Below are 14,447 nucleotides of genomic sequence, written 5' to 3' on the forward strand. Positions count from 1 at the left end.
AGGGCTAGATGGTCTACTCCTGATCCTATTTCTTATGTTCTTATAATCTTGTTTATTTGCTGCATCAGGATGCCAGATAAAGTTTGCATTCATTAGTGAATCTCCATAAATCATACTGAAATGTTCTTGGCCTGCTGCACGTGTTACTTGCTTCATCCTGCTTCGAGAGCGTAATGCAGTATGCAGTATTAGCCCACTCCTCAATAATGTACTAATAATGAAGGCTATGTACTGGATTCCCTGCAACAAAATGCAGATTGCTACGTGAATTGGGGGGAGAGTGAATCTCTGCCCAATCCTATGTAACAGTGGGGTGAGAGTGAGAGTGCAAGCTCTGTCATTGCCCTCTCTCTGCCCAATCCTGTGTAACAGAGTGGGGTGAGAGTGAGCGTGCCAGCTCTTTCACTGTACTGCTCTCCATCTGCCCAATCCTGTGTAACAGAGTGGGGTGAGTGTGACAGTTCAAGCTCTGTCATTGCCCTCTCTCTGCCCAATCCAGTATAATACAGTGGGGTGAAAGAGAGAGCCAGCTCTGTCATTGCCCTCTCTCTGCCCAATCCTGTGTAACAGAGTGGGGTGAGAGTGAGAGTGCCAGCTCTGTCACTGTGCTGCCCAATCCTGTGTAACAGAGTGGGGTGAGAGAGAGTGCCAGCTCTGTCACTGTGCTGCCCAATCCTGTGTAACAGAGTGGGGTGAGAGTGCGAGTGCCAGCTCTGTCACTGTGCTGCCCAATCCTGTGTAACAGAGTGGGGTGAGAGTGCGAGTGCCAGCTCTGTCACTGTGCTGCCCAATACTGTGTAACAGAGTGAGGTGAGAGTGCCAGCTCTGTCACTGTGCTGCTCTCACTCTCTGCCCAATCCTGTGTAACAGTGGGGTGAGAGTGAGTGTGCCATGCTAGCTCTGTCACTCTGCTGCTCTCTCTCTGTGCCTAATCCTGTGTAACAGAGTGAGGTGAGAGTGAGTGCCAGCTCTATCACTGTGCTGCCCAATCCTGTGTAACAGAGTGAGGTGAGAGTGAGTGCCAGCTCTATCACTGTGCTGCCCAATCCTGTGTAACAGAGTGAGGTGAGAGTGAGTGCCAGCTCTATCACTGTGCTGCCCAATCCTGTGTAACAGAGTGAGGTGAGAGTGAGTGCCAGCTCTATCACTGTGCTGCCCAATCCTGTGTAACAGAGTGAGGTGAGAGTGAGTGCCAGCTCTATCACTGTGCTGCCCAATCCTGTGTAACAGAGTGAGGTGAGAGTGCCAGCTCTGTCACTGTGCTGCCCAATCCTGTGTAACAGAGTGAGGTGAGAGTGCCAGCTCTGTCACTGTGCTGCCCAATCCTGTGTAACAGAGTGAGGTGAGAGTGCCAGCTCTGTCACTCTGTTGCTCTCTCTCTGTCTGTCGCCACTGCGCCTCTGCTGGTGACGTCAGGCGCAGGCAGCCTAGGGCCGGGTCTGGCGGTGGAGCCTGCGATCCGCCCGCTGTCTCAGGCCGGCCCCTCTCTGCACTCCGGGCCCCACCGCTGGGGAAAGCAGCTGCTGCCCGCCCGCTCTTCACCCACAGAGATGTTCGCCTGCGTGCGCTTCCTGCAGGACCAAGTACATCACATCGTGCCCGTGTCCCACATTAAAAATTTTCACCCCACCTCCAAGTGCGACTTCAACAAGAAACAAGTTTACCGACTGATGCTGCCGGCGGCGGGACTGGGACTGGGACTGGCCCCGGCTCCGGGATCAGGGCCCGGCCCGGGAGAGCCAGAAATAGGCGCCGCTGTCAGGGGCGGCCACTGCCGGAAGGCCCAGATCCTCGCTCTGGGAGGTAGGTAGGCCGGAAAGCATGGGGGTGTGTGTGGAGGGCGAGGCGGCGGTGGCTGGGCTCTGACTGTCCTCTCAGCTGCAGCAAAGGCCGCTGCTGGTTTGGAGTTTCCCTCCAGGAATAGGTACACTTGGTGACAACATGCGGCCCTGCTCTCCTCCTTCCTCAGCCCCGGGGTGAGGGGAAGGGGGGGGGGCAACTCTCCCCTTTCCTCAGCCCCAGGGTGAGGGGAAGGAGGGAACTCTCCCCCTTCCTCAGCCCCAGGAGCATCTCAGTGTGTTTGTTCCGGCCACCACTTCCTCCAGTGCCTTCCAACTCTTTTATCTCCCGCCCCTTTCTTTTATCATCTCTTGTGCAGAGGAAGAGCTAAATTTGAGTTTCTATTATGTTCCCTTTTCAACACGTAATTACTACTTTCTGACACCGGGAGCCGCCACTATCTGTACACACAAGAGTTTACATGATTGCTGTTGCGTTTTGAAGATTTGTATTGCAGTTAACGTGAAAGACCTTGCCACTTTTAACTTAACACAATAGTAATGACTGAACATATTGCCACTTGGCAAAGGTGTGTTAAATGGTGTGGAAAAACGTTTTTAAGAATTTTCCCAAATTTCTGAACTGTGAGCGCGTTACTTCTTTGCAAACATCCAGCAAGTTGAATAAATGGCAAATTTAAATGTGATTCTAATCATAGAATCCCTACAGTGCAGAAGGAGGCCATTCGGCCTATTGAGTCTGCACCGACCACACTCTCACCTAGGCTATGTTCCCATAACGTACGCATTTACCTTGCTAATTCCCTGACATTAGGGTCAATTTAGCATGGCCAATCAACCTAACCCGCATATCTTTGGACTGTGGATGGAAACTGGAGGAAACCCACACAGACATAGGGAGACCATGCAAACTCCAACAGACAGTGACCCAGGGCTGGAATTAAATTTGGGTCTCTGGCGCTGTGAGGCAGCAGTGTTAACCACTCACTAGTATCTTATAAGAACATAAGAAATAGGAGCAGGAGTAGGCCATCTAGCCCTTCGAGCCTGCCCCGCCATTCAATAAGATCATGGCTGATCTGTCGTGGCTCAGTTCCACTTTCCCGCCCTCTCCCCATAACCCTTAATCCCCTCTCTTATCAAAAACCCATCAACCCGCGTCTTAAAAATATTTAGCGAGGCAGCCTCCACCACTTCAACGGGCAGAGAATTCCAGAGATTCACCACCCTTTGAGTGATGAAGTTCCTCCTCAACTCCGTTCTAAACCGCCCCCCCTTTATCTTGAGGCTGTGCCCCCTAGTCCTACTGTCTTTTTTGAGCGGGAAGAGTCTCTCCACCTCTATCCTATCCATCCCATTCATCATCTTATACGTCTCAATGAGATCTCCCCTCATTATTCTAAACTCTAACGAGTACAAGCCTAGTTTATTCAGCCTCTCCTCATAGCTCAACCCCCTCAACTCCGGTATCAGCCTAGTAAACCTCCTCTGCACTCCCTCCAAGGCCAAAATATCTTTGCGCAGGTGCGGCGCCCAAAACTGCACACAGTCCTCCAGCTGCGGCCTCACCAATGCCCTATACAGCTGCAGCAAGACCTCCCTACTTTTATATTCAATCCCCCTCGCTATGAAGGCCAGCATCCCATTCGCCTTCCTGACCACCTGCTGCACCTGCAAGCTGGGTTTTTGCGACTCGTGCACAAGGACCCCGAGGTCCCTCTGCACCGTCGCCTGCTGCAGTTTTTCGCCACGTAAGTAATAGTCTCTCCTACCATTCTTCCTACCAAAGTGGACCACCTCACACTTGCCAACATTAAATTCCATTTGCCATTTCCTGGCCCATTCGCCGAGCCTATCTAGATCCTTCTGCAGACTCTCCACACCCTCCACACAATTTGCCGTTCCCCCAATCTTGGTGTCATCAGCAAATTTAGACACCCTACACTTGGTTCCCTCCTCCAGATCATCTATGTAAATGGTAAAAAGCTGAGGCCCCAGCACCGACCCCTGGGGCACTCCACTAGTCACCATCCGCCAATCCGAATAGCACCCGTTGACCCCCACTCTCTGCCTCCTATTTGACAACCAATCCTCTATCCACGCTAACACCCTACCCCCAACTCCATGTCCCTCGACCTTCTGCAAAAACCTCTTGTGAGGTACTTTGTCAAACGCCTTCTGAAAATCCAGAAAGACCACATCCACCGGCTCTCCTCTATCCACTGCCCTAGACACATCCTCATAGAACTCCAGTAAATTCGCCAGACACGACTTCCCTTTAACGAAACCGTGCTGCGTCTGCTCTAACAAGCAATTCCCTTCAAGATGCCTCTCAATTTCCTCCTTAATGACGGATTCTAACATTTTACCTCCCACAGACGTTAAACTAACCGGCCTATAATTCCCCGCCTTTTGCCTGGCACCCTTCTTAAACAATGGCGTAACATTAGCCGTTTTCCAATCTTCCGGCACTTCCCCAGAATCCAGCGACGTCTGGAAAATAACCACCAAGGCATCCACTATCACCTCCGCCATTTCTTTCAGAACCCTCGGATGCATTCCATCCGGTCCTGGGGACTTGTCCACAATCAGCCCCTCCAGTCTGTCGAGCACCGCCTCTCTAGTAACAGTAATGTCATTACGACCCTCCAGTCCTACCACCTTTCCATCGCTAACACCCGGCAAATTATTCACGTCCTCCTCCGTGAAGACAGAAACAAAAAAGTTATTCAATACCTTAGCCATATCCCCATCCCCTACCACTAGGTCCCCTTTCTCATCCTCTAAAGGACCAACATTCACCCTAGCCAGCCTCTTCCTTTTTATATATTTATAAAAACTCTTGCTATCCTTTTTTATATTAAGCGCTAGCCCAGCTTCATAGTTTCTCCTACCCTTCTTTATCAACTTCTTTGTCAATCTTTGTTGACATTTAAACCTCTCCCAATCCTCTTCTCGCCCACTACTCTTAGCTACTCTAAATTCCTCCACTTTTAATTTAACACTTTCCTTCACCTCCTTCGTTATCCACGGCTTATTACCTCTCCTCCTACGGTCCTTTTTGACCATCGGAATAAATTTCTGCTGAGCACCAAGAAAGATCTCCTTAAAGATCCTCCACTGCTCCTCAGCAGACCCTCCCTCCAACGCGCTCCCCCAGTCAACATTCGCCAATTCTTCACTCATCCTACCGTACTCCCCTCTATTCAAACAAAGTACGCGTGTCCGGGAACCCACTTTCTCCTCCTCCATCTGCACCAGAAACTCCACCATACAATGATCACTCTCCCCAAGAGGATCCTTCACCGCAAGGTCCCTAATTCTACCTGCCTCATAATCAATGAGGTTTGCTGTCTTGTCCAGCATTATTCATTTTGATAACAAGCAAAGCATGCACATCTACCCTTGCTTAACAAAACACTGCAGATGCTAGAAATCCAAAAGAAGCATACAAAATGTTATCATTCAGTAGGTCAGATAGCATTTGTGACGAGTGAATCATATTTAAAGCATGGAAGCGGAAGACTTGGATATGGTTTATAATTTTTCACACCTATTGGGGGAAAATGCAAACATTGGAGAAGTGAAATATTAGGTGTTATGAACATAGTGAAAGTCTAAATATTGAAGGGTTTAGCATCTTTGAAAGTTAAATCACTAAGTCCATGCATGGTATTCCAGGCTATTGGGGAAGCAAGGGAAGAAATAGATGTTCTGACCATTGTTTTCCAATCCTCTCTGACTACAGACTTGACTCTTGAAGACGACTGAGATTATGTTGTCTAAAAAGGGAAGAAGAGATAGACTGAGTAATGACAGAACAGCAAGCCTGCCTAACCCCATTGGTGTATAAATTATTGTCAAAGGTTCTGAGGGATAGTATGAATTGCCACGTAGAAAGGTATGGATTAACCAGCGTAGATTTATTAAGCGGATGTCTTGTCTGATTAAAATAAAAACTTGAAATGCTGGAAAAACTCGGGAGGTCTGGCAACATCAATGGATGGAGAAATAAGAAATATTTCCAGTCTGTGTGGCTCTTCAGTATAATGCTTGTCTGACTAATTTGGTTTAATTTTTTGATGATGTTGCAAGGGGAGTCAATAATGATAGTATTTTTATTGTAGTAATGGATTTAGGCAAGGCTTTTGATGACGTCCTACATGCAGACTGGCCAGTAAAGTTAGAGCTTGTGGAATCCAATGGTAAAAGGGAAATTGGAACCAAAATTGGCTTGGTGGCAAGAAGCAAAAGGTGATAGTTGACGGGTATTTTTGTGACTGGAATGCTGTTTCCTGTGGAGGTTCCATAGGGCTCAGAACTCATTCCGTTGCTTTTCATGATTCGAGTCAATGGCTTTGACTTCTTTGTCCATTTGCTTGGGGAAATAGTTATAGTTGTTGAAATTGACAATCCATTCAATGACTTCAGCTGATGCAGTGTGAATGGTTGTGATTTAACTTTCAGCACAAGTTCAGCATAAGGCTGATTGTCTGATTCAGATAGGTACAATTGTAATTTGAGGTGTTCCTTGTGTTCTGCTAGTGGAGCAATTGCCACATCTTCCTTGACCCATTCTCAAGCTGCTGAGAGTTGTCTGGATTTTCTATGGATGGTTGAAACTTAGGACTTCACCAGTGTGGTCAGTTATCAGGTTGCAGTTGGTGATGTTTGCAGTAACTGAGTATGGGGCTGTTATCAGTTTGTAGTGTGTATATGTGGCTGGTGGGTTTTGGGGTTGGTGTTTTAACTGTCAACTGCTGGTATTCTTTGAGAAGGATATTTTCACAGCGGACATCAAGAGTTCAATTGTGAAGCACAGTAAACGACTCAAACTGCATTGGTCCCAACATTCCAAAAATAATCCTCTTGGTTTCCCAGAGGAGGATATCTACCATGTTTGTGTGGCAGCTCGTGAGCCAGGCTGTGCAACAGTATTCTGCTGTTGAGGAGACCAAGGCTGGTGAATCAGTGCAGAGTGCATTGGTTCTGTTGCCAATGATGGTACCTTTCAGTTTCTGTATTCTATTCACTCTTGCCTTGACGTTGGCTTCTGTGTTCTGGAGATATTGCTGGTTCTGATGTTGAGGAATTATTGCTGGCAGGTCACTGTCTGGTTCAGAGAGTGATGCCAAGTGATGGTCAGTGGTTAGCCTTAGAAGTGGACATGAAGTTCTTCACTGGCCTTTGAGTTGATCAGATGGAAGGTTCAAACAACAGACTCAGCACTGTCGGGTCAAAGTAAGCTTCCAGGGAACAAAGATCTTCAGTGAGCATTTTCTCAATGTCCTGAAGTAATTTAGCCTGGAAAGCCAAAGCCAAGATGTCAGCATATATGAAGAGCTGTGACTTGGGGAGGGAAGTTATTGTTATAAGTGCTAAAGATGATTATGAATGGGCAGCTGATTTGATTTCCAAGGTTCACAAGAAACAATTGATTGTTGATTGTGGAGTTGATTACTTGTAGTTTTCGCACACAGGATGACAATGGAGAGTTTCAGCAATGTGTGATCAGTGTAAGGGCAGGTCGGAGCAGTTGCAACCTGCGTGAAAAGCTGTCCGTTTGGATGTGCTGGACAGGAAGAGGAAGGAATTGCTGTTTCCAGAGGAAACTCAGTCTATTTAGCAGGAGCTCTTCCAGGACTTTGTATGTTATTAAGAGAAGGGTGATATCCCAGTAGCTATGCAGTTGTTGAGTGTCTTTTCTGGCTTAGCAATGGCCATTATATTGGATTCATGCCACATATTTGGAATGGTGACTGTGTGATGGATATCTTTAAAATGGCTTTGCTATCCATTTCTTCCCCTGTGATTCAATGGTCTTCAGAAATTCTAGGTAAATTCCTTTGACTCTTGCTGCTTTGTCTGACTTTGTTATTGTCAGGACACTGTGTACTTTCTCTTATGTGTAAGAGCTTGAGAGGGTTCCCTGCTCTGGGGCAGTCTTGAGAGATTGCATGAAGACAATTTTTACTCTCCGCTTATCTTCCTGCCTTCAGTGCTTGAAATCAGTCTGCTCTGCTGCTTCCTGCCATTGTACAAGGCGTTGCTCATTTAGCGAGAGTGCTGTTGCCACATAAGAAGTCTCCATTTTCCTTTGTTGTTCTGGGAGCTGTTCACTTTCTGGGGTTCTGTCGCAGATGAAAGTTTTTCTGAAGTCCCAGTAAACAAATTTAGTGGCTGCCAGTTTGAGGAGTCCGATAAAATGGTTGCAATTTTGGGGAAGGGTTGAATCTGAACAATGGCGGTTTTTAAGTATCTGCTGAAAGCATCCCAGTTACCCTTTTGCAGATTCCAGGCTGGTTTTGGTTTTCAGTTTACGGATAGTAGGTTGAGATTGATGAGACTGAGGGTTGGGTGATTTTTTTAAAATTCCGATTCAATCAAATCAAGTCCAATTCAGAGTCTCGACAAGTTGAGACATTCCCAATCCAAGCTGACAAGGCAGGGCTCTCACCTCCTGTCTTGGGCTTGATCTACATGGTCCAAGCTGATTGGAGTAGGCATAGCTCCTCCTCCAAGGCTTGATCTCATTTGCATCTTAGCCAAAAGGCCGAGATGTTGCTTTCAAAAATTGCTTCAAACGAAGCTGAAATGTAACCTAATGACTTCAACCAAGCACTGCTTGGCATATGGGACACCTTAATTAGTTGAGGCCTTGATTATAAAAGTAGGGAGCTTATGTCAGAACTCTGTAAAATACTAATGATGCCACAACTATTCATACAGAGGATGAGATTACACTTGAAGAGGTGGCGATGAAATTTCTGAGAGTGTTAGCAGCAGCAATGGTGAATCTTTGCTGTGACGTAAGACTGGTGTTGTTTACTTTGGAACTGTGGAGAAATTTATTTGGGGGTGTAAAAGTATGAGATGTTTAGATTGAGTGGATGAGAAGCTATTTCCCTTAGTGCAGTTAGCTCATTAATCAGCTGACCTGTCTTTAAAGTCATTGACAGAAGAGGGAGCGGAGGAGAAATGTTTTTCATTGTAGGGGGGTTGTGTGTGGTTGATACTCACTGCTTGTAAATGTAGTAGGGTTAGAAACCATCATTGCAATACTTGGATTGCATTTTTGGTGCTTGAACCTACAGGACTATGGAATAAGAACTGAAAACTAAGATTCGGCTGGATTGTTTTCATGGCCAGCACATACACAGTGGGCCAAATTGCCTCTTTCTGTGCCTCTCTTTTGATGTTTAATGTTTCAGGTCGATGGATGTTTATCAGAACTTAAAGATGCCTCATTTTAAACACAGTAAGAAGTCTCACAACAGGTTAAATTCCAACAGGTTTATTTGGGATCACAAGCTTTCAGAGCGCTGTTTGAAGGAGCGATGGTCCGAAAGCTTGCGATACCAAATAAACCTGTTGGATTTTAACTTGGTGTTGTGAGATTTTTTTTTCTGTGCCCACCCCAATTCGACGCCGGCATCTCCACACCGTATTTTAAACAAGCCCAAAGCAGGGGAATGGGGAGAGGAGGAAAAAATAAAATGGAAGGTCAGTGATAAAGTGGTTAAAAACAAAGGAGAGATTAAATGGCAAAAAAAGGTGATGTTCCAAGACAAAAAGGCAAGGATAGGACAATTCCAGAGCAGATGGAAACAGCAATAGCAGAATCATTATCAGCAACAGCTGTCTGAAAAATAGAACAGTTGTTATCAGATGAAATTGTTGAACTTGAGTCCAAGAGGCTGTAATGCTGTTCTTCAAGCTTATGTTAAACTTCATTGAAACCTTATAGGAGAATGAGGTCAGTGTGGGGTGAGACACAGAATTAAAATGGCAGGTGACCAGAAAGTTACAGGTTCTTCTTGCAGGCTGAACAAAGTTGTACTGCAAAGTCACTGTCAGAAAACCTGCAATATTATATTCTCAGAACTAACCTTAACATTCTCTTGAAACCTACAGACAAGAGTGGCGCTGATGTTGTTTGCCCAGTTGATCTCTACCTTCCAGAGACTGAACGATGAGAATTATTATTACGCATCCTCCGACAAGCTTCTAGAATGTGACCTTCCACTGAATGTCAGTCATTGTTTCCAAGAATCTAATTGACCCAATCTGTGGGGTTCTTTCCTTCACAGCTTCAAATCTCATAAGTCTCCAAACCCCATGTAGCCTGCTTTTATTCACAAGAATCACAGAAAGACTACCCTGGTAGACTCATCATTTCAGCTTATTCTTGCCCCACAGAACTGGTTTCTTCCAATCTCCCCTGTCCAGTCTTTTTTTTACCTTTATCTGTAACTGTTGCATTGCCTCTGCCTTTTTAAAGTCCCACTTTCCTGCGTCTAACTATCCCCTTGTGTCCCCTCTCTTTTACAGTTCATTGATGACTATATCATCTTAAGAATTCATTTTGATCCTCCTTAGTGTTTTCATTTGATGCATTTCCTGTTCTTGCCTCAAACTGGAAAGTTTAATCAACTTTGCTTCCAACTTCTACCCTTCTTTAACTTCACGTGATCTCTCTCTGACTCTCCCCTTCTCTTAATTTTTTTAGTCTCCATTTTTGGGAATGGCTCATCCAGTATAATTCCATTGACACTTAGCTCTTTTACTATGCTTTTTGCCTGCTGCCCCACCCTTTTGTGAATATTCTGTTCTATTCTCCTAGTTTCTCTGTCTCCATTGTATCTGTTCTAATAATGTCACCTTTCTTGCCATTCCTTCTAATTTGTTTTGCTTTTAACTTAACTAAGTATTCCCCTGCACTGAGAGGACCCTTGATTGTGTCCATTCTGTTTCCTTAATTTTTTCTTCTCGTCCCCTTCCTCTCCCATCCAGAACCACAATAGGATCTCCTTTTCCTCGCCTTCCACCCAACCACTCTCCAGGTTCGATTGATCATCTTCCACTGTTTCAAACACTTCCAAAGTGATGCCACCGTCAAATGCTACTTGCCCTTTTCAGCATTTCGAAAGGACTATTCCATCCTTGATACCTTGCTCCACTCTTGAATCACTCCTTCCCATGGCTCATTCTATGCAAGCACAAACGAGGCAACACCAGCTTTTTTATCACTTCCTTTCTTGCTGTCCAGAGTCCTAAGCATCCTTTCATCTAAAACAGCAATTTACTTGTACTATGAATTAAGTATTCTGTATTCACTGCTCACAGTGTGGACTCCTATATATCAGGGAGACTGCGTACAAATGGGTGATCACTTTGCAAATCATCTTTGTTCCATCTGCAAGGTAACCTTAGAGTTTCTGGTTGTGTGTCATTTTGATTCTTAGTCCCATTCCAACTTTGACCTCTCAGCCTTCCAAACTGTTCTAATGATGTTTAACATAAGCTCAAGGAACAGCACTGCATCTTTTAAATTAATATTTTCAGGGGTGATAGGTATAGGACAGATGTCAGAGGTACTCTCTTTATTCAGAGAGTAGTAAGGGTGTGGAATACCCTTCCTGCAATAGTAGTGGACTCGTCAACATTAAGAACGTTTAAAAGGTCATTGGATAAGCATATGGATGATATTGGAATAGTGTAGGTTAGATGGCCTTTAGATTCATTTCACAGGACGCAACATTGAGGGCCGATGAGCCTGTACCGTGCTGTAATGTTCTATGTTCTCCCTTCCCTCCATTACTTGCTTCTTTACTTAAAATCTGTTACAACTCTTAACCATTCTCTAGTTCTGATGAAGTGTCATCAACCCGAGAGGTTAACTCTCTTTCTGTTTTTATTACCCCTGCTTAAAAATGTGCTGACCCAATGTTGACTCCAGGCACTGTTATGATCATGTTGTGGGAAAATTACCACTTCGGAGTCAGACTGGAGGTGCAACAGTACAGTTTTATTTAACAAAGCTTCATGGAGAAAAGGCACTGTCACTCCGCAGTACTAGGCAGCTACCTTCTCTCAGTGATACAGTAGGAATGGTCCATCTTTATACCCTTTACACAACAGGTGGACCGGACACCGTTAACACATTGTTATGGACAGATACAGACATAAGCATTTCAGTATTGCATTGTTCCATGAATGGGATGCATTTTGTCTTTATCAATGACTTGGTTTCAGTCTATTCATACAGTAATTGATTTTCCTGCATTTACGTTTTGCTGTTACTACTTGTGGCTAATCTCCCTATCAGACCACATTGTCCCAGGACTATCTTTGTCTTTTAAAGTGCCTAGCTTTCTGCAGTATTTGTTCCCTGTATGTTTAATTCAAATAACTGTCTGTCCTGTGATTTAAATTTCAAGTAGTTGTCTGCATTGAAAGTCAGTGCCTGCTTAATGTCTTTTAACCCTTCATGTGCCAGGCAGCTATTTCTATGCCAGGTATCCATCTTTATGGTTTTTTTTCCCATTACAATCTTGTTAGAGACCACCAACTTTTTGAAATGTAAGTGAATTCCAAGTTATTAAATAGAATAATTATTCCATACGATTTCCTGTTTTAAACAAAATTTTTACTTTACATAAGTTAAAGTATAACTAACCTAACACTATATTTTATAAACACTTGTACTTCATGTTCGAGCATTTCAATTGACCACTCCATATTCTACTTTTTTTTATTCCCCTACACTTATGAGATTTTGAGAGTTCCTTCATTTCTTTGGGCACCAAACCAAAGTGTGCCTCTTCTGTGAATCAAGGATTCACTTTGATTCTTCTCAGTGTTCCCAATATTCGGAGTTGAGATTTTTTTGGGGGCCCTTTCGCTAGAATCTGGCTAGGCCAACTCTCCTTCAACACCCCACAATTATTGACTCTCCAACTCAAACATGGGCCTCTCTGCATTCTTACTTAATGACTCCAAAGCAGAAATGCCCTTGATTTCTGATAGCCCTCTGCTCCTGGCTCCACACTTTGCAGCTCCTGATAGATCCCCAAACTCCCCTTGTTTATGGGAAACTATATGAATCATTTAAACCTCTCGGGCAGCTGTAGACATCTCATCTCCATCAAGAACCTCAGGCAATCCATTGTTTGCGATAACTTCCACTGTGACCTTTACGAAGTAAACATAGGCTAGCCTTTGACTTGTAACCACCTTTTATCTGTTTACCTGCTTTTCAAACCAGATGTTTTAATTTATCTTGCATTTAAAATGTTCAATTCTCAAACTAAAGGTTAGTCTCAAAACACGTGAATCATAAAATCAGCTATTTGTGTCAACGTTCCATTGGGATAGTTCTTTTAAGGAACCTAAATGTTCCTTTCAGATGACGTACAAAGGGGAAGAACTTGTTCAAACACAGCTAATTTTTATTTACTGACAGATCCAACAGTCTTCACTCTGGTTTGTACGCCGTTTCTAGATATAACTCAATTACTTTAGTTCTGTAACAAATAACTAAGGTGAGGCCTTTATGAATCCTTTGCTGTGGTCAGTTTAAAGATGTAGGTCTCAGACTTGTAAGCCAAGAACTGCTTGACTACATAATGAATTTGCATGACATTTTTCATTTGGTTATTAAACTGTTACATCACGTGGCTGTTAATTCAACTGTAATTTCTTAAAAAATAGTCTCTTTGTCCATGAAGGAAATCAGTGTCAAAACTAAGCTTTTTCTCACTTGACATCCATTCTTGTGCACCTCCCCAAAAAGATCATTGGGTACTGTTTAGGAGAAGGAATACTGGCTAATTTTATCCTGTTCCCAATCTTGGGGAGCTGAGGCTCCAATACAGCCATAATTGAAATCAATAAATGTAGGACCAATTTACAATTGAGTTTGGAACCTGCTAGACTTGCTGGCCGTTTCATTGAATGGTGTCTTATATTGGGTCATTTGGAGAACCACATAGAATCATAGAATCCCTACAGTGCAGAAGGAGGCCATTTGGCCCTTCGAACCTGCACCGACAACAATCCCAGCCGATCCCCATAACCTCAGTAGTTCCCCTGATACTAAGGGACAATTTAGCACGGCCATTCAGTCTAACCTGCATATCTTTGGACTGTGGGAGGAAACCGGAGCACCCGGAGGAAACCCCGCAGACACATGGAGAACGTGGAAACGCCACACAGTGACCCGATTCCGGAATTGAACCCAGATCCCTGGTGCTGTGAGGCAGCAGCGCTAACCACTGTGCTGCCCCTGAGAAGACTTTTGTGATTTTCTAGTTTTATGCCTGAACTTTTAGATTGAAATATTTAGCAAAGACTTGATTTTCTTCTAATACCTTGCCTTTTATATCAATATATTTACATTTAGCTATGGTTAGGTTAAAACTGAAATGATTGAACATGCATGGTAACTTAAAAATTAAGCATAGAAAAGCAGAATGTGTCTCCTAGTTAATCTCTCTGTGAACAATTAATGGCATATCTCTAATTTTGGTTGACACTCTTTGTGCCTCAATTCTATCAACAGTCAGTAACTCATCTTTTGCATCGTGAGATTACCTTCAACAATGACAGCATGATTGGCATGACCCAATGTCCAGTCTGCTCCATTTTTTTAAATTTAGTATACCACCTGAATTTGCTGGGCTTTTCTGTCCTGATCGATTCCATTTTGTATTTCTGTTTGGTTCATCAAATTTCCCTGTTGACCACAGTTTGGAATTGTCCAGCTTTCCTCTTCAAAGGATCATCATTTCACCTGGAATATTGCTTCACCTACTTGCTGACTTTTTGAGAGAGCCTGGAATCATGGAATCTTTGGTGTTGTCAGAC

The 14,447-nt window shown here is 44.2% G+C and overlaps 1 protein-coding gene across 1 annotated transcript in view; it reads left to right on the forward strand.

Moving 5' to 3' along the window:
- Window positions 1-1,438: 1,438 nt before the first annotated feature.
- Window positions 1,439-14,447, forward strand: part of LOC145346412 (BEN domain-containing protein 5-like) — a 28,393-nt gene continuing 15,384 nt past the window's right edge. Inside the window, exon 1 of the mRNA XM_080193576.1 lies at window positions 1,439-1,803. Coding sequence (XP_080049702.1) covers window positions 1,551-1,803 — 253 coding nt within the window. The 5' untranslated portion in view covers window positions 1,439-1,550. The remainder of the gene's footprint in view (window positions 1,804-14,447) is intronic.

This window comes from Carcharhinus amblyrhynchos, chromosome 8 (genome assembly GCF_965287045.1).
Source record: "Carcharhinus amblyrhynchos chromosome 8, sCarAmb.v2.hapA, whole genome shotgun sequence".
Classification (NCBI taxonomy): Eukaryota; Metazoa; Chordata; class Chondrichthyes; order Carcharhiniformes; family Carcharhinidae; genus Carcharhinus; species Carcharhinus amblyrhynchos.